Below are 16,358 nucleotides of genomic sequence, written 5' to 3'. Positions count from 1 at the left end.
ACCTGTGACGAATAAATAAACGTTACTTTTTACTGAGGGACCGCTGCACTGTCAGAGAAGTCAGGAGAGAGGGGGAGAGTTCAAGGGAGATGTGCGGGGGAGGTTCTTCACGCAAGTTTTTCATGTACCCTTTGCCTTCGGGGTGAGCCACTAAACCAGGGCCTTGCCTGTCCTTTCAGGTGAATCTAACCAGGAGGTCTTGTGGTGTAGTGGCTAGAATTCCCCACCTCTGAACCAGAAGCCTCGGGTTCACGTCCCTCTCCCAGTACTTGATGGCCATACGGTGTGTTTGCGGCATGGCCAAGCAGGTCGATTGTCAAGGTGAGTATTTCTATGACAGGGGATAAGAGTGGAAGAGTTTTGTGGTGAGCCGGAACCATGTGGTAGCTACCGCACAACAACCTGTCCATGTTAACAGACTCCACAAGCTCTTGGATGGTTTTTGTGGCAACTGTTTTGAGGGACTGCTAAAGAGGGAGATGAATATAAAAGTACCCTTGCCTCTATTTTGAAGCATGGGGGTACCCCTAATATTTTGGCTAATATCTATCCCCACAACCCCCACCAAAACTGATTATCTGGTCATTCCTTAATTGAAGTTTATGGGAGTTGACTGTGTGCAAATTGGCTGCTACATTTCCCTCCATTAAAGAATAAAGAACATAGAAAAGTACAGCACAGGAACAGACCCTTTGGCCCTCCAAGCCTGTGCCAATCATGATGACCTAACTGAACTAAAAAACCTTTTGCCCTTACTCAGTCCATATCCCTCTATTCCTTCCCTATTCATGTACCCATTCAAATGCCTCCTAAATGTTGCTAACGTGCCTGTTTCCACCACCTCCTCTGGCAGCGCATCCCAGGCACCCACCACTCTCTGCGTGAAAAATGTCCCCTGCACATCTCCCTTAAATTCCCCCCCTCTCACCTTGAAGCCGTGCCCCTTTACAACAGTGACTTCAAAAGTATTTCGGTGGCTGGACGCTTTGGGACATCTTGAGGTGTAGAAGGTGCTACATAAATGCAAGTTACTTATTTTTTAAAATTGAAACCACCTAGGTTTCTAATGTGGTAAGACCAATAATAACCCATTCAACTTATTACAGTCCATTTAACAACCAGCCATTTTCATAGCCTATCAGTAGAATCTCCACCTATTCACGTTTGTTGGGTCCAGAGTCATTTGATGACTGTACAGTCTGTAACTATTAAGCATTTACTCAAATGTTGAATCAAAATTATGGCACCAATTTGACAAAATCCAGAAACTCCATGGGGACCAATTATACACAAAAAAAGGAATTCTACAATAAAACTGCTCATTGCAAACAAATCAAACAATCTGACTTTGATCAGGTATCAGGCTATTTAGTTGAGACACTAAAGAGGGTGGCACAGTGGTTAGCATTGCTGCCTCACAGCGCCAGGGACCCGGGTTCGATTCCTAGCTTGGCTCACTGTCTGTGTGGAGTTTGCACATTCTCCCCATGTCTGTGTGGGTTTCCTCCGGGTGCTCCGGTTTCTTCCCACAGTCCGAAAGACGTGCTGGTTAGGTGCATTGGCCATGCTAAATTCTCCCTCAGTGTTACCCGAACAGGCGCCGGAGTGTGGGGACTAGGGGATTTTCACAGTAGCTTCATTGCAGTGTGAACGTATGCCTACTTGTGACACTAATAAATCAATTTTAAAGAGAGAGCTGGAAGAGGAAAATGGCAGCACTGAAATCATGTTTGTTCAGTCAGTCAAGTATCTGGCACACCCGAAAGCATATCATGGGGTCCAGGCCAAATCTATAAAGGAAACCATTCCCTTTACTTTATAAGGAGTGCGTACCGTCCTCCCATAGTGAAATCAAGAAGCAATCCATCAAAGAGAAGAGTGGGGGTTGGTGGAGTTGTTGTTGTGTGTGGGGGAGGAGGGTGGGGGAAGTGGGGAAGATTAACCCAATGCTGAGCATTCACTGCAAAGACCGCAGTCGCCGCGTTTCCTTTGCAACATGTCTCCTGAGCAGTTAACCAGGCACCATCCCCAAGATCCCTCACAGATCCTGCAAGAAATACTGACTCCATAAAGCGTGCAATTTCAAACAACCTCGCTAAAGTATCTGTAGAAGAGCCTGCCCACCATGCAGCCTAAAGAAAATTGCCTCTCAGATTATTTTCACTTTATCCAGAAATAATGAATTTGCAGGGCAGCGAGACGTACGTACATGTGGTTCGTATTTGTTAGGAAATTGCAAGTTAAAAAAAACGTATAAGCCCAAACTAATCAGTAAGATGAGGAAGGATCAAGGAGTACAGGGTTCTTGCAATTCACTGGGAAAGTGGGATAGCCTGTTTAACTTTAACAATTTAATGACAGGCGTAACCACAAATATATTTTGTCAGGATGGTTTCAATCTTGTTTCTGTCTCCTGTGCAGAGAAAGCATGATTCACTGCTCATAACCAAAAATAGTGCCTCCCAACACACGTGTGTGCTCACCATTAGACAAAAAAGGTCACAACATGTACTTACGCAGTGCGCATGCACAGAAAATAACGCACACGCATTGGTGAATATCTATACGTTCGACTAAATGAGCACGCATGCAAAGATACACAGAAGTGTACTCATGCGTACCTATATTCTGACAGATGATTGGATTTGATCAGAAAACGCTCAGAGTTCCCAACCAAGTTCCGATTCTCCACCATCACAGCAGCATGCCAGAGAAATGACTAGACTTGTACATTTTTGCACGTCATCACAGGTCACAATAAATTAACTGCAAAAAGCCGTAGTTAATCGGTGGAAAGAAACACGCTAATTTGAATTTGCCTGCTATCGATAGCGGCGGTCAGTTCTGAGGATTATTTTCCACTCTAACTCTCCCCATATCACTGAGTATATTCTATCAGATTCCCGACAATAAGCCATCACCGTTTTTTTGAGTGAAATAGTCTTTCATTTTATTACATCTTGCGTTCCTAAAATGTAATTAAGAGTCTTGGCAAATCCGAGTATGTTTAATGTGAGAATCTCTGTTCCGCTTATTATCCAAATTAAGATTCCATTCTATGAAGAAAAAGTTTTCTTTCTCTTTTCTATCAGAAATCAGATAATTTCTGAAAATAAAAACACTGGATTATGTTTCTGATCTCCTACAGCAAGTCCTTTTATGAAGGGCTTCTGTTTTATTCTCAATGGAACTTTCATGTTTAAAAATGTTTAATTTTAATTAATTATAATAATCAGACCCAATGTAAAGCTGGAACAATTTTATTTCGAATAAAGGAGACTTTCAAATAATGCATTCACTGGAAGGTATCTCATTACAATTAGCGTGTTAATTTATTAATGCGAATTTGATGGATTTTTTAAAAAGTGTACCTTTACGGTTTTCTGTTAAGCCGTAATTTCCACAGAGACATTTTGTTTGACAGAATGAACACTTTTGGACTGATATGATTTTGAAAATTCACAGCGGATTAGTTTCGGGCACTGCTGTAATAACTATCCTGCCAGAGAATCCAAGGAAAGGTTTATTCCTAAAATGAATATGGACCACCCGGATATGTTGCGCCAGACCCTCAATGATTATTGCAAGGATGAACATAAGGATGGGCAAGTTTTCCATGTTTGGGTATTTGTGCTGGGTGGCTTTAGGGGTGAAGAGGGACAGGAAGGGCGGTGAAAGACAAAATATTGCTGACTAACGACTTTCCGGGTAGCAATAAATCTGTCTCCGAAGACGCGCTGCATATTGAATGTGAAGTCTCAGATCTGCAAACTCTGCACTTACTTCACTGAGTTGCAACAAGTTAAAAACCCACAGGCTCTATAATAAATGCACTGCTTGCTGAAGCATAGAGGTAGACACACATATATACATAAGCACGCACATATAACTATATATTATATTGTATATATGCACAGTGCAGTTTGTATGCACATGTTCGTGCAAATTTAAAAACACATTTTTTAGATATTGTGCACACGCTTGTATCTAAAGTCAAGACAGCAAACTTCTCATCACCAGAAAGGCATATTTCATCAGCTTGTAGAAAATCACCACTATTGCACCTATGTTTTTTTTTAAAAAACCCTAAGCTAATCCATGCTGCAAATCTGAGCTAAACTCCAACTCAAGATTCACTGACGCCAGAACAACATTTTGTACCATTTCCAAATGTGATAGCATTTTAAATGTAGAAAACCACAAAACAAAATTTGGATTATCAGTGTGTATGGCACTCACAGAGTTAAAAGCCAAAATGATCAAGGACACGTTATGCCAAGCATTTGGTTACTTATAGGTTTCTAACACTTTTTTTCAGTGTGGGAGAGAATAGAATTTATTGAACAGGTTCCTTAATTTGTAAGGAGGTGTGTCTGAGGCACTCAGAATCACAAACACACATCTTCACACACACTATCACCTACACAATCACGCACACACACATTCACGCACACACACATTCACGCACACACACATTCACGCACACACTATCACCTACACATTCACGCACACACACATTCACGCACACACACATTCACGCACACACACATTCACGCACACACACATTCACGCACACACTATCACCTACACAATCACACACACACATTCGTGTACACACTATCACCTACACATTCACGCACACACTTTCACTGATACAGTCATGCACACACACATTCACGCATACACTATCACTGATACAGTCATGCACACATACATTCACGCACACATTATCACCGGTACAATCACACACACATCCATGCACACACTATCACCTACACAATCACGCACACACTGCCACACACACAGTCACACAAACAAACATCTATTCACACAAATACAACCTCACGCGCACACATACAGACCACACCTTCACAAATAGTCACAAACATCTGTTCAATCACACAAATATCAACAAAGGTTGCCATTCTGCTCATTTTTTGCTCCAATGTTTCCTCATCAGAGACACCAACTCAAAATTGAATTTAATATACAACAATGTGAATGTGTTGCTTGCTCAAGCATAGAGGTAGACATACACATATATATGCACAAGCATGATATTGTATATATGCACAGTGCAATTTGTATAGACATGTTCATGCAAATTTATATACACATTTTATAAATATTATGCACACGCTTGTATCTACCTTACTGTTTTAAACCAAAAGATTTACATGAGTCTGTTTTTCCATAGCAATCTTCCTGAAGTGAGCCATAAATAAAGAGCTAGAATTGACATCCAGTAATTTATGTTATAGTCAAAGTTATTTTTATTACTTTTCTCATTTTTAAGCTCTCCTTTTTTTTCACATCTGGAGTGCAATATCAATCTTGCTAAGACAGATTACATCATAATTTGCTGCGCAATCTCCATGTGTGAGATTGAAAATAAATATCCATTACACATCGATCAAAAATTGTGGCAATATCTCAAGGTGGATTGTAACAATTTGAATGCAGTGTAGACTTCCCGGAATAATATTCAGAAGAAATTCAGTTTCCGAAAAATCCATAAACTTGTAATGTAGGAAATATTTTAGGAAGTAAAGATACCATGCTAAAATATAAAATTAAACTTTGAAAACATAGCTTACTGTCTGTTTTTCCCTCTTTTTTTAAATCTCTTTGATAGATCGAATAAAGTGAATGAGAGACAACATGAAGTAGGTTGGTGATATGTATTATCATCACTCACTCTTTCAGTTAAAAACCAAAATCTATATATATATAATATACGTATGAACTGTTGGAGTATGTGCTAGGCATGCAGTTTATCAATATGCTTGCCACACAAGTTTCTTGATAAATCTGCAGCTGTGACACCCTGACTTAGAGCTGTAGGCCGTTCATGGCCCACTGCCGCTGCCAGCAAGGACAGAGAAGTTGACGCTCAGCCAAATCACCGTTCACTGCAGCGGGACCAGAGAATCCCGCCGGCATGAACAGCTGGAAAATTCCGGACATAGACTCGTAGGGTTTTACAGCCCAGAAAGAGGATCTTCAGCTCATTGTGTCTGCAGTAGCCACCGAGCACCTATCCTCATCCCATTTTACAGCGCAGGCCTGTAGCCTTTAATAATAAATAACGGAATGAGTTATTAGCGAACGGCAGCAATATTTGTAATTATACAACCACTATTACTGATAGGCAAATACCAGTATCAGTAACAGTCTGAGCAGTTTTATTGATAAAACTGCAGTTTGAAGGTGTGACTTGAAAACCTAATGGAAAGTGGGATGAAAGTAGCCCTAATCCAGTTTGTTGTGTAATGTTATGTGAAAAGTCCTGTTATTTTGGAGTGGGAGAGGAAGCATAAAGGTGTTTTTTCTCTACATTTCATGGTTGGCAATTAAGTTTAAGTTTATTTATTAGTGCCACAAGTAGGCTTACATTAACACTGCAATGAAATTACTGTGAACATCCCCTAGTCACCACATCCCAGCGCCTGTGCGGGTACACTGAAGAAGAATTTAGCATGGCCAATGCAACTAACCAGCATATCTTTCGGACTGTGGGAGGAAACCGGAGCACCCGGCGGCAACCCATGTAGACACGGGGAGAACGTGCAGACTCCACACAGACAGCGAACCCAAGCCGGGAATTGAACCCGTGTCCCTGATGCTATGAGGCAGTAGTGCTAACCACTAGAGCAGAATGTACGAGCTCAGATGGTCAGTATATCATTGACCAGCTTGTTAGGGAAGCCCTCATTGCTTGCAACTCCATCACTTAACAACCCGACAGCTGCAATTAGTAATAATTCAATATTTACTCTAAAAACTTACCTTGAATCCAAATTCTTCACACGTTGCATTTAACTGTGCTGGCTACTGCATCGAATGTCTCAAACTACATCAACACAAACCTTTCATTGATATAATTCTGAGCGGGACACAGTTGTGCAGCCCAGCATTTTAAAGAATTGTTTATCTCATTTGGGTCACTTGTCATATCTTGAGCTATCTATTCTCATAAAAACGTTATTCGAAGTGTGACGACTAAAGGATGAATCTAAACAGCCAGAAGTAAATAACATGATGTGATACAAGGTAAAATTCCTTTTATAAAATCAACTGACATTCCAAAGAAATTGGGTGCGAGCTTCCTCACTCTATTTCACTGTCCTTATTACAAAAACACAACCTTTTGAAATGGAAACACATTCAAATACCGACTCCTCCAACTTTAATTAATGACCCATGGGCAATATTAGTTGATTGAATGAGAATTATCGCCAGATTCGTGAATTTTCAGTTCAGTAACAGAAATATTAAAAGACAACATTAAAGTTTAAATTTTATTTATTAGTGTCACAAGTAGGCTTACATTAACACTGCAATGAAGTTACTGTGAAAATCCCCTAGTCGCCACACTCCGGCGCCTGTTCGGGTACACTGAGGGAGAATTTAGCATGACCAATGCACCTAACCAGCACATCTTTCAGACTAACTATTGATATTAATTACACTGAAGGATCTTTCAGCCAAATCAAATCTACAAAGCAGCAATGACCATATCTGCTGAAGGTATTTGATAATAAGACCATGAGATCATAAAACATAGGAGCAGATCATCGAGGCCCATCTAGTCCGCTCCACCTTTCAATCATGGTTGATATTTTTCTCATCCCCATTCTTCTGCCTTTTCCCCATAACCTCTGATCCCCTTATTAATCAAGAACCTATCTATCTCTCTCTTAAAGAGACACAATGACCTGGCCTCCACAGCCTTCTGCGGCAGAGTTCCACAGATTCACCACTCTCTGGCTGAAGAAATTCCTCCTCATCTCTGTTTCAAAGGATCGTCCCTTTAGTCTGAGATTGTGACCTCTGGTTCTACTTTTTCCTACTAGTGGAAACATCCTCTCCGCTTCCCCTCTACCCAGGTCTCGCAGTATCCTGTAAGTTTCAATAAGATGCCCCCATCCTTCTAAACGCCAACAAGTACAGACCCAGAGTCCTCAACCATTCCTTAGACGACAAGCTCTTCTTTCCAGGGATCATTCTTATGAACCTCCTCTGGACCCTTTCCAAGGCCAGCACATCCTTCCTTAAATACGGGGCCCAACATTGCTCACAATACTCAAAATGAGGTCTGACCAGAGCCTTCGACAGCCTCAGAAGTGCATCCCTGCTCTTGTATTCTAGCCCTCTTGACATGAATGCTAACATTACATTTGCCTTCCTAACTGCCGATTAAAGCTGCACGTTAACCTTAAGAGAACCTTGAACAAGGATTCCCAAGTCCCTTTGTATTTCTGATTTCCTAAGCATTTTCCCATTTAGAAAATAGACTATGCCTCCATTCCTCCTTCCAAAGTGCATAACCTCACACTTCTCCACATTGTATTCCATCTGCCACTTCTTTGCCCACTCTCCTAACCTGTCCAAGTCCTTCTGCAGCCCCCCTGCTTCCTCAATACTACCTGTCCCTCTGGTGCTCCTTGCTGGAGTTATTGTACACCATAGAACAGACCTTATCATCAGCAGAACTGCTATATTTTTCAATAGCTTGCTTTAATTAGCTTCTAATACATTAAAGATTTTAGAAGAGTCCAATGATTTCTTCAGGTTCAGGCACCTTTAAAGACTTTTTGCACATACACCAATAGCAGAAGATTGTGGAATGGCTTTGGGCTTGCCATAGGGTGAATGGTGTATACCAGTTAGACATCTCAAAGGAAGGAGATGGAATTCACCAACAAAACAAACATTTCTTTACAGAAATAATAGCACTTATATCGGACCCTATGACTCTTAGAAGCATCTCAAAGTGACAAATTATCCTAAAATTTCAAATAATTGGCATTTCTAGATTAATAATAACTACATTTCAATGTGGTACAAACTTTGCAAATGTAACAAAACTATCCATCTAAACTGAAATGAACATTGTTTCATTTAAAGACAGTACATGCATGGTGCACAGGTTATAACTTTGATTTGACGGTTTACCTTTTTAAAAATGATTCTCCCATTTCAGTAAATGTGGCTCTGCCTGTAAGTCACAACACATTGAAGTGGGAGGGTGTCGCACATTCTCACGGCAATTCACCGCACTGATTCTTTATTCACATGCCGTTATCCGGGTTTCAATCCAAAGTGAGACTATTTACCTGGTGTTCCAATGACACGTCCGCTTTCTGAATCAGTTTATTTAGCAAGCACAGAGAAAGCAGCAAGTACTGTCTCATTGTGATATAGGGCTGTTGTAGCTGGACTGGGGCTCTCAAATAGACTCACGTAACGACAACCACATGCCAGAGCTGATTTGCATTAACTGGAAAATACTTGTGTGAAGTCCGCCCAGTTTGTAAATGCTTTGTCCATTCTTTCCTGGCCATACGCATGTCTGTATTAGAGACTCTATGTACAGGAGTGTAAGCACATACGGAAGGACAGCTCTGCATTTAACTTACACAATTTGTTACTTTTAGTAATGAAAGTAGCATTTCCAAGCATTATTCCATTATGCTGTACATTTCACATCAAACAGGTCCACAAATCTTATGACCAGCTACTAGCAATATCAACGAAATTGGTAAATCGTGTTCTTTCAAGGAACTATTGTGTAAAATGAACTATCTATATCTTTAAGATGTATTTTGGAGCTAAGTATGGGCATAGCAGATAGAATCCATCTCTGCCTCATATTTGCATGAATTTAAGCTTGCAGCAACACTTTGTATTTCTACACAACCCCTCACAGAGAGAAATATCCAACAGCGATTTACAGAACAAGAGAACACATGGAAAAAGCACAAATGAAGAGACAGGCTTTGGATAAAAATTATGAAGAGCTCTGTTAAAAGGATCGTTCTTTTGAAAGAATTTGAGAAGTATGTGTTTTATAATACTAACACCACATATCAGCTGCAACTCAGCTTTGAAACTAATTAAAACTCCCAACACTAACTAACCACCCCTCCCCAACCACCTAAAACACAGCAGAACACACGCACCCACTACCCTCTCCCCCAGGGGCCCTGGCCTTTCCCCCATTTTTTTCCCCTTTTTCTCCCACATGTACACCAAACTCCCCCCACGTACCTGACAAATAAAAGAATCCCTCTTTTCTTTCCCCCGACACAAATACACCCCCCCCCCCCAACCACCCCGCATAAGGAATGACTGGCATGAATATTTTAAAAAAGGGAAAAGCTCCAGGGGACAAGAAGACAACAAGCCACAATACCAGGGCAAGGCATCACAAGGGGCAACAAGGGTTGGACGTGAACTGAAAAGTGGCAGAGCAAGAAGAAAAGGGGACGTGTCCTCTCTCTGTCTGACCCCAAATACCCAAGCTATAATTACAAGTCTTCCATTTTTTTGCAAAGCGATTCCATTCCATCAGTAAGAACTGTCAGTTTTATGTGGTACTAAGTTCCCATTATAATGTGACATGAATGATATATAGTTTATACAAATACATTGAACTATACCTTAATTCACAACAAACATAAACACATCAAGAGCTGAAACAAATATCTGCACAATATGTGAAATAAACCTTTGCAATAATTACACGTCTGACTACAACATGATAAGAAAACACAAAAAATATTGCTGGCAACTCAAACCCAATAAAGCAAAATTCAAATTCAATTTTTATCCCAGAAATTGTACACTTCTGCCCATGTTGATTAGTTTAAAATTTTAAAGTTTATTATTAATATTAAGTGTAAATTGTCATATTATATACAATATTGTATTATTCAAGTCTTTCCTTTCTCAAAAAAAGGATTGCAACTGTATATATTCCATCTTAATCATCGTTTGCCAAAAACACAATCAGACTTCAATCAATCTTCTCAATTTCACAATGAAATTTAGTTGGACAAATTGCATAGAATTGCATTTAGAACTTCAGTCATTTTTTGGCTTATTTTAATAAAACATTGACCTGCAATTATATTTTGTTTTAGATTAAACCCTGGGAAAGGTTACTAGTTTTAAATGTCTGAATAAGTCAAATTGCATTGCCTGGAATTTATGCTGGTGTCTTGACTTTCTGCAAGTCATGTCCATTTTCCTATTTTGTTGAAAGACCACAAACGAACGGCCTTGACAGGGGAACACGTTTTAAGAGTTTAAAGAGCAAGAAGACTTCTGTCTTCAGTAGGAGTGTAGGTAAAGCTTTTACACTGATCAGCCATCGTGAATCTCGCTTTCCCCTGAATTTATTATACACGTACTTCCCTTCTCAGATTGTGTGCTTTCCTTTACTTCAGCCTTGTTCACAAACCTCTATCAAGACCTCCGTGTTTAGCTGAGTGAAAGGAGGTGACTGTCTGGGTAACTGGTTCTGCAATTTTCCTTTCCTCAGTGCATGGGAACACCTGCGCCGTGTTCAGTGCCTGTTCAAGATCAGAAACTAAAAGTCCAGGTAATTCCAGGAACAACCCGCCATCCTACTGCCCATGCGCTAGAGCTCCAACATGCTGCTCCGTTAATACTATCCAGAAGACCTTGTAACATTTCTCATTTCCTGAATTCACTTATTCAAAGCCCACCAGTCAAAATGTAGCCTTTACCCTTGGAGTCAACAGCAACACATGGATAACACAAATAAACAACTTGTAAGATTATTGTTTCACTTTTCAGAGGTTGATTAAATCTCTGTCAGGAACTGAGTAATTAAAAAAGCCTTCATTTTTTACGCAATGTCCAGCACTGCTCAACAGTCAAAACTGTAACTTTAAAAGTCTGATTCCTGTTGTGAAGTAAGAAAGTGTTTTTCCTTCTGCTTGTTGCGCCCAAACCCAAATTTGTTTTTCAAAAGATGTCCATTCTCTGCTTTTACTTACAGCATCAACTTTGCCAAAGGAAATGTATTTGCCTTGCCCGTGGGTTAATGCTTGTTTGAAAAGCTGCAATGGATGTTCAGGATTCAAAGAGGTCGGGTGGTACTGTGTGCATTATTGTTGAAAGAACATTTCACCCACTTCCCCGCAGTGTATAGGTATCTTACAATCTGTAACCTATCCAGTTTAATGGGCCTGGAATTATCCTTTGTTTTTCCTCAAAATATGAGAGAACTGTCTCATAAATCTTATCACGGTCACTGAAACAAGAATGTACCAAAATGTATACAGCAATGAAACCTGATTAGGTGTAACAGGAAAGACAGTACTTTTTAAAAATTGAACCAATACAAGAGATTATACTAACTGGGGAAAGGATAGACAGATTATTTATATTTTTAGGATTTGCTTTCTCTTTGTTTATCTGTATGTAGGTGAACTTTGTTGAATAGTTCTCAGTAATTGAGCTGTTCCGTGGTAAAGAATGTTATAATCTCAGTGTGAATGAGTTGCAGTGTTCCAACGTTCGCCCTGTATTCTTAACGAAACCACTTGGACAACTGCGCACCAATAAACTGGTGCAGTGCTCTACCTCTCTCTGTTCTCGTGCAGAACATCGTAAAAATGCCTCCGACAGAAGATTTCATTGGGTTCTTGTATAAATATATATCGCTTAAAATCGCAGCTGCACAAATTGGTTCAACTTGTAAAAATTGACAGCCTTTAGGCCCTCCAGATGGGCTGCGTATGACACTGACCTCACCTCGCTGTGCTTTCTAACCTTGCTGACTGAAACCTTTAGAGGTGATTTCTATTCTGTTTGTGGAGGAGCCACGACATATTTCCCACCCCTCACCCCCCACAGCCCACCGCGCATTATTTGTGACACCGGGTGCCATCAAACAGACTTTGCCCGACAGATACAGCCCTTTCATTCTCAGCTTTAACCAAATCAAAAAGCTAAGGATTATATTTTTCCTTGCACTTCATTACGTTGTGAAAATACATCCGTGTAAATAGTCCTGTTCAGATTACCTTGCAACAGTCTGCGAACTGGGTGCCTCCCCTCCTGATCTCAAAGGGCTAGAGACTGACGTGTGGGTAGCCATGTCACCAGCTCTTTTATCGGCAAGCTTGTTAGCGCCGCAGTCACCGCTCTGCTTCTTCATGTCTGCGATCAGCTGCTATTTATCCCCCTTTCTTTGAAGTGACAACCGTCCAGTTCTCCCCCGCCCCCCGCTCGCTCAGCAGCACCGGCCGACCGTCCGGCCGAAACCCCTTGTGCCTTTCGCTTTAAGGAAGGCTCTGCACGGTCTCGGGCGAGATCAAAGGCCGCGTAACCAAGCCCGGCTCCCAGTTCTCCAACGTCCCTGCCAGGCTCCTCCGGCAACTCTAGTCACTCATCTGTCCGAGCGTCTCCAAAGAAATAGGTGGGAGACGGATGGCTCACAGGAGATTGTGCTGGAAACCAGCTGAAGAGGGTTTGAATCCAGCGGGGTCACTTAGATCCTGCGGGAAGGCCAAGCCGTCGCTCTGTGAGTGCAGTTGATAGAGTCCAGACCGAGGACATATACATACAGACTACAGACTGATGCGTCTGGAATGCTATTAGTCACTGAGTAGGTACAGGATCAGCCTGCGAGCAGCTGCTATTCTGATACCTCATGCAGCAGCTGGATCTGATTCCAATGTTGCCAGAGTCAAACTCTCCTGACCATTACAGTCACAGCGGCCCACAAATTCCCCGCACGGTTTGCCGCACTGGAATTCTGCATCGTAAATCATATAATAAAAAAGGAGGAAAATCATCGATTAAAAATAAGCCAGGCTTCACGAAACCTCACTTCAAAGGCACACAACTAAATAAGGGAGAGCGGCTAATAATGCGAACAGCAAATGTGTGAACGGCAGGTAATGTTTACTGAGTCTCGATGCCATGTATTGATCAATTGCTTTCCATATGAATAACTGAATCTCTCATCTCTTATTAAGACCAATGATAAAGTGGTTAAACTCTCCGTCCCCTCTGTATCTGAGTAGGTATTATTGCATTGCGGATACAGCTTCCTAGCCAGTTTCTGTTTGATTATTGTGCGTTACACTGCCAGCTCCACATTGCTATTTCCTCAAGCATATGAAATTTGGCACATGCATCAACACATCTAAAAACATTCATTGGCGTCCAAAAGGCAATCAAAAATTTTTAATTTTTGGCCAGGAGAATCTTCTAAGATTTTAAAATGTGGGCTGTAAACTGGTCTTCACTGGGCAGGTGTGGTATTTGCTACCAAATAAACCTGTTGGACTTTAACCTGGTGTTGTGAGACTTCTTACTTAGGTATGGTACAGCCAGGGTAACACTAACCCTGAATACCCCTCCACAAGACCGTCAATTCAGTGCCACAAAAAAGCAACATCTTCTTGGGCCATCGTGATGACTTTAATCAGGCAATTGAGGTTGGCCTGCTTGAGTATGAACTCCCTCTAATTGATCGCCCATCTACAGGTCCAGGCAGTGGGTGATCGAGGGGGTCGTCCAACCCGACTGTCTGCCCCTCTACCACGGCTATATTCGCGGCCGGGTGTCCCTGGAAAGGGAGCATGCGGTGTCCGAGGACACAGTTGATGCCTTCCTGGGCACCCCAGGGACTGGAGTGTATTATTGACCCCTTTAATCACATTTTAATTTGATGTTTTAAGTTTCCTTTCAGCTTTGTTTTATGTTTCGGGCGGTTCCCCACCTTTTAGGGAGCTGCCCCTTTTTGAGTTGTCCCTCAGTTAAATTGATTCTGTTTTATTTGGTTCAACACAAAAAGATGTGATGGCCCAATCGGGGAGCCCCATGTCCTGTATTTAAACAGGAGTGTCAGTCCCTCTGCACTCCTGATGCAGATGGCACACTGTGAACACTCTGTACGGTTCGGGATCTTGTAAATAAAGGAACTTTGCTGACGGGACTTTCACCTCCGTGGACTTATTACAGTCATAAAATCAACGTCGTTCGTTTCTCTGATCAGCACAAAAGTCACAAGGAATTGAGTTTGAAATGCAGTGTGTGGGAGTCATTGATTCCAGAGAATATTTTCTCTTTCTTTGCCCTTCTTCTCCATGTGCTCAGTAAACCTGCCGAATCTTTTTGAAGGAGCAGGGCACGGGAGCTATCGCTGCACAGTCCCGACGACGGGGCTGCATTGGAGGGACCATTTACAGTGGCTGCCTACTTCTATCTTGAGGAAAAGGGGGCAGCCGATAGTGGGGAAAATTGGTGAGGGCTCCCGAGGAAATAATACAGCATTTCCTGCAAATGGATGAGTAACAGCCCAAGTGTGCAGACTGCGTAAGCTGCATAAATCGGCAAACCAGAATTTTCCATCATTTTAGGATTCCAATTCCAATTTTGATGTGCAGATGGGCAAGATCTTTCACTGTGTGTGTTTACTGGGCACTGGATCCCACTGTGCAGGTTTACTGGGCACTGGATTCCACTGTGAGGGTGTATTGGACACTGGATCCCACTTGCAGGTTCACAGGGTACTGGATCCCACTGTGTGTGTTTACTGGGCACGGGATCCCACTGTGCAGGTTCACAGAGCACTGGATCCCACTGTGCTGGTTTATTGGGCACTGGATCCCACTGTGCTGGTTTACTGTGCACTGGATCCCACTGCGCCGGTTTACTATGCACTGGATCCCATTGTGCCAGCTCACTGGGCACTGGATCCCACTGCTCAGGTTTACTGGACACTGGATCCCACCGTGCAGGTTCACAGAAACCTCTGAAGGGGAGAGAAAGAAAAATAACAGATTTGTATTTGTGCAATTTCATTGTGCAATAGCAGTGTCAGATTGCCTGAAGACTGCACGAGATTCTGCAACTCTCTCCCTAACAGCACTGTGGGTGTACCTACACCACATGGACTGCAGCGATTTAAGAAGGCAGCTCACCACCACCTTCTCAAGGGCAATTAGAGATGGGCAATAAACGCTGGCCCAGCCAGCGCCGCCCACATCCCATGAATGAATCAAAAACAACGTACCTCTCCAAAGAATTAATGACTGGCCTCTAAGTGGACGTTTCCATTTTGTAAAAACAAATCTCAGTGTAAGTTTATGTTTGAAATTTGATCCTCACAATCTGTGCGCTTTTAAACAGGTCGGTGCTGATTGGTCACGCTCATTGTAGACTTTCCTCAACTCTCTCTACCTGACATCCGCCAACCCCATCACCTGTCATTTCAGGGATGGATTCACTCCTAACCTGCCATATTTTTGATAACAAATAATACTCTCTCCATTATGTCTGGCCATAAAAAGAGGATGATATCAGTGTGCATGTATATTGACCAGTATACGCTTCCCTAATAACATCCACCCCGCTCAGTTGCCTTTTCGTCACTTGTCCTGGTGAGTGCTTACTCCTTGGTACAACCTGAGTGTCAGTATCGCCAGAGACTGTTGACTGTTCACATTCTACAAAAGATTGATGGGATTGAGGTGCTCCTCCTGTTAGGGACCAGATCAGAAACTCCAAGGTATATTATAAAGTTAACA

General features: G+C 41.9%; 1 protein-coding gene across 5 annotated transcripts in view; it reads right to left on the bottom strand.

Moving 5' to 3' along the window:
- The window catches only part of rbm20 (RNA binding motif protein 20), a 259,146-nt gene extending 245,714 nt beyond the window's left edge, over nucleotides 1–13,432 (bottom strand). For all 5 annotated transcript variants that reach the window (XM_078223201.1, XM_078223204.1, XM_078223202.1 and 2 more), the window contains exon 1: nucleotides 12,843–13,432. In XM_078223201.1, coding sequence (XP_078079327.1) covers nucleotides 12,843–12,976 — 134 coding nt within the window. In that variant the 5' untranslated portion in view covers nucleotides 12,977–13,432. The remainder of the gene's footprint in view (nucleotides 1–12,842) is intronic.
- Nucleotides 13,433–16,358: the final 2,926 nt, after the last annotated feature.

The sequence above is a fragment of the Mustelus asterias genome, chromosome 11 (genome assembly GCF_964213995.1).
Source record: "Mustelus asterias chromosome 11, sMusAst1.hap1.1, whole genome shotgun sequence".
Taxonomy (NCBI): Eukaryota; Metazoa; Chordata; class Chondrichthyes; order Carcharhiniformes; family Triakidae; genus Mustelus; species Mustelus asterias.
This window is presented reverse-complemented; position numbering and strand designations above follow the sequence as displayed.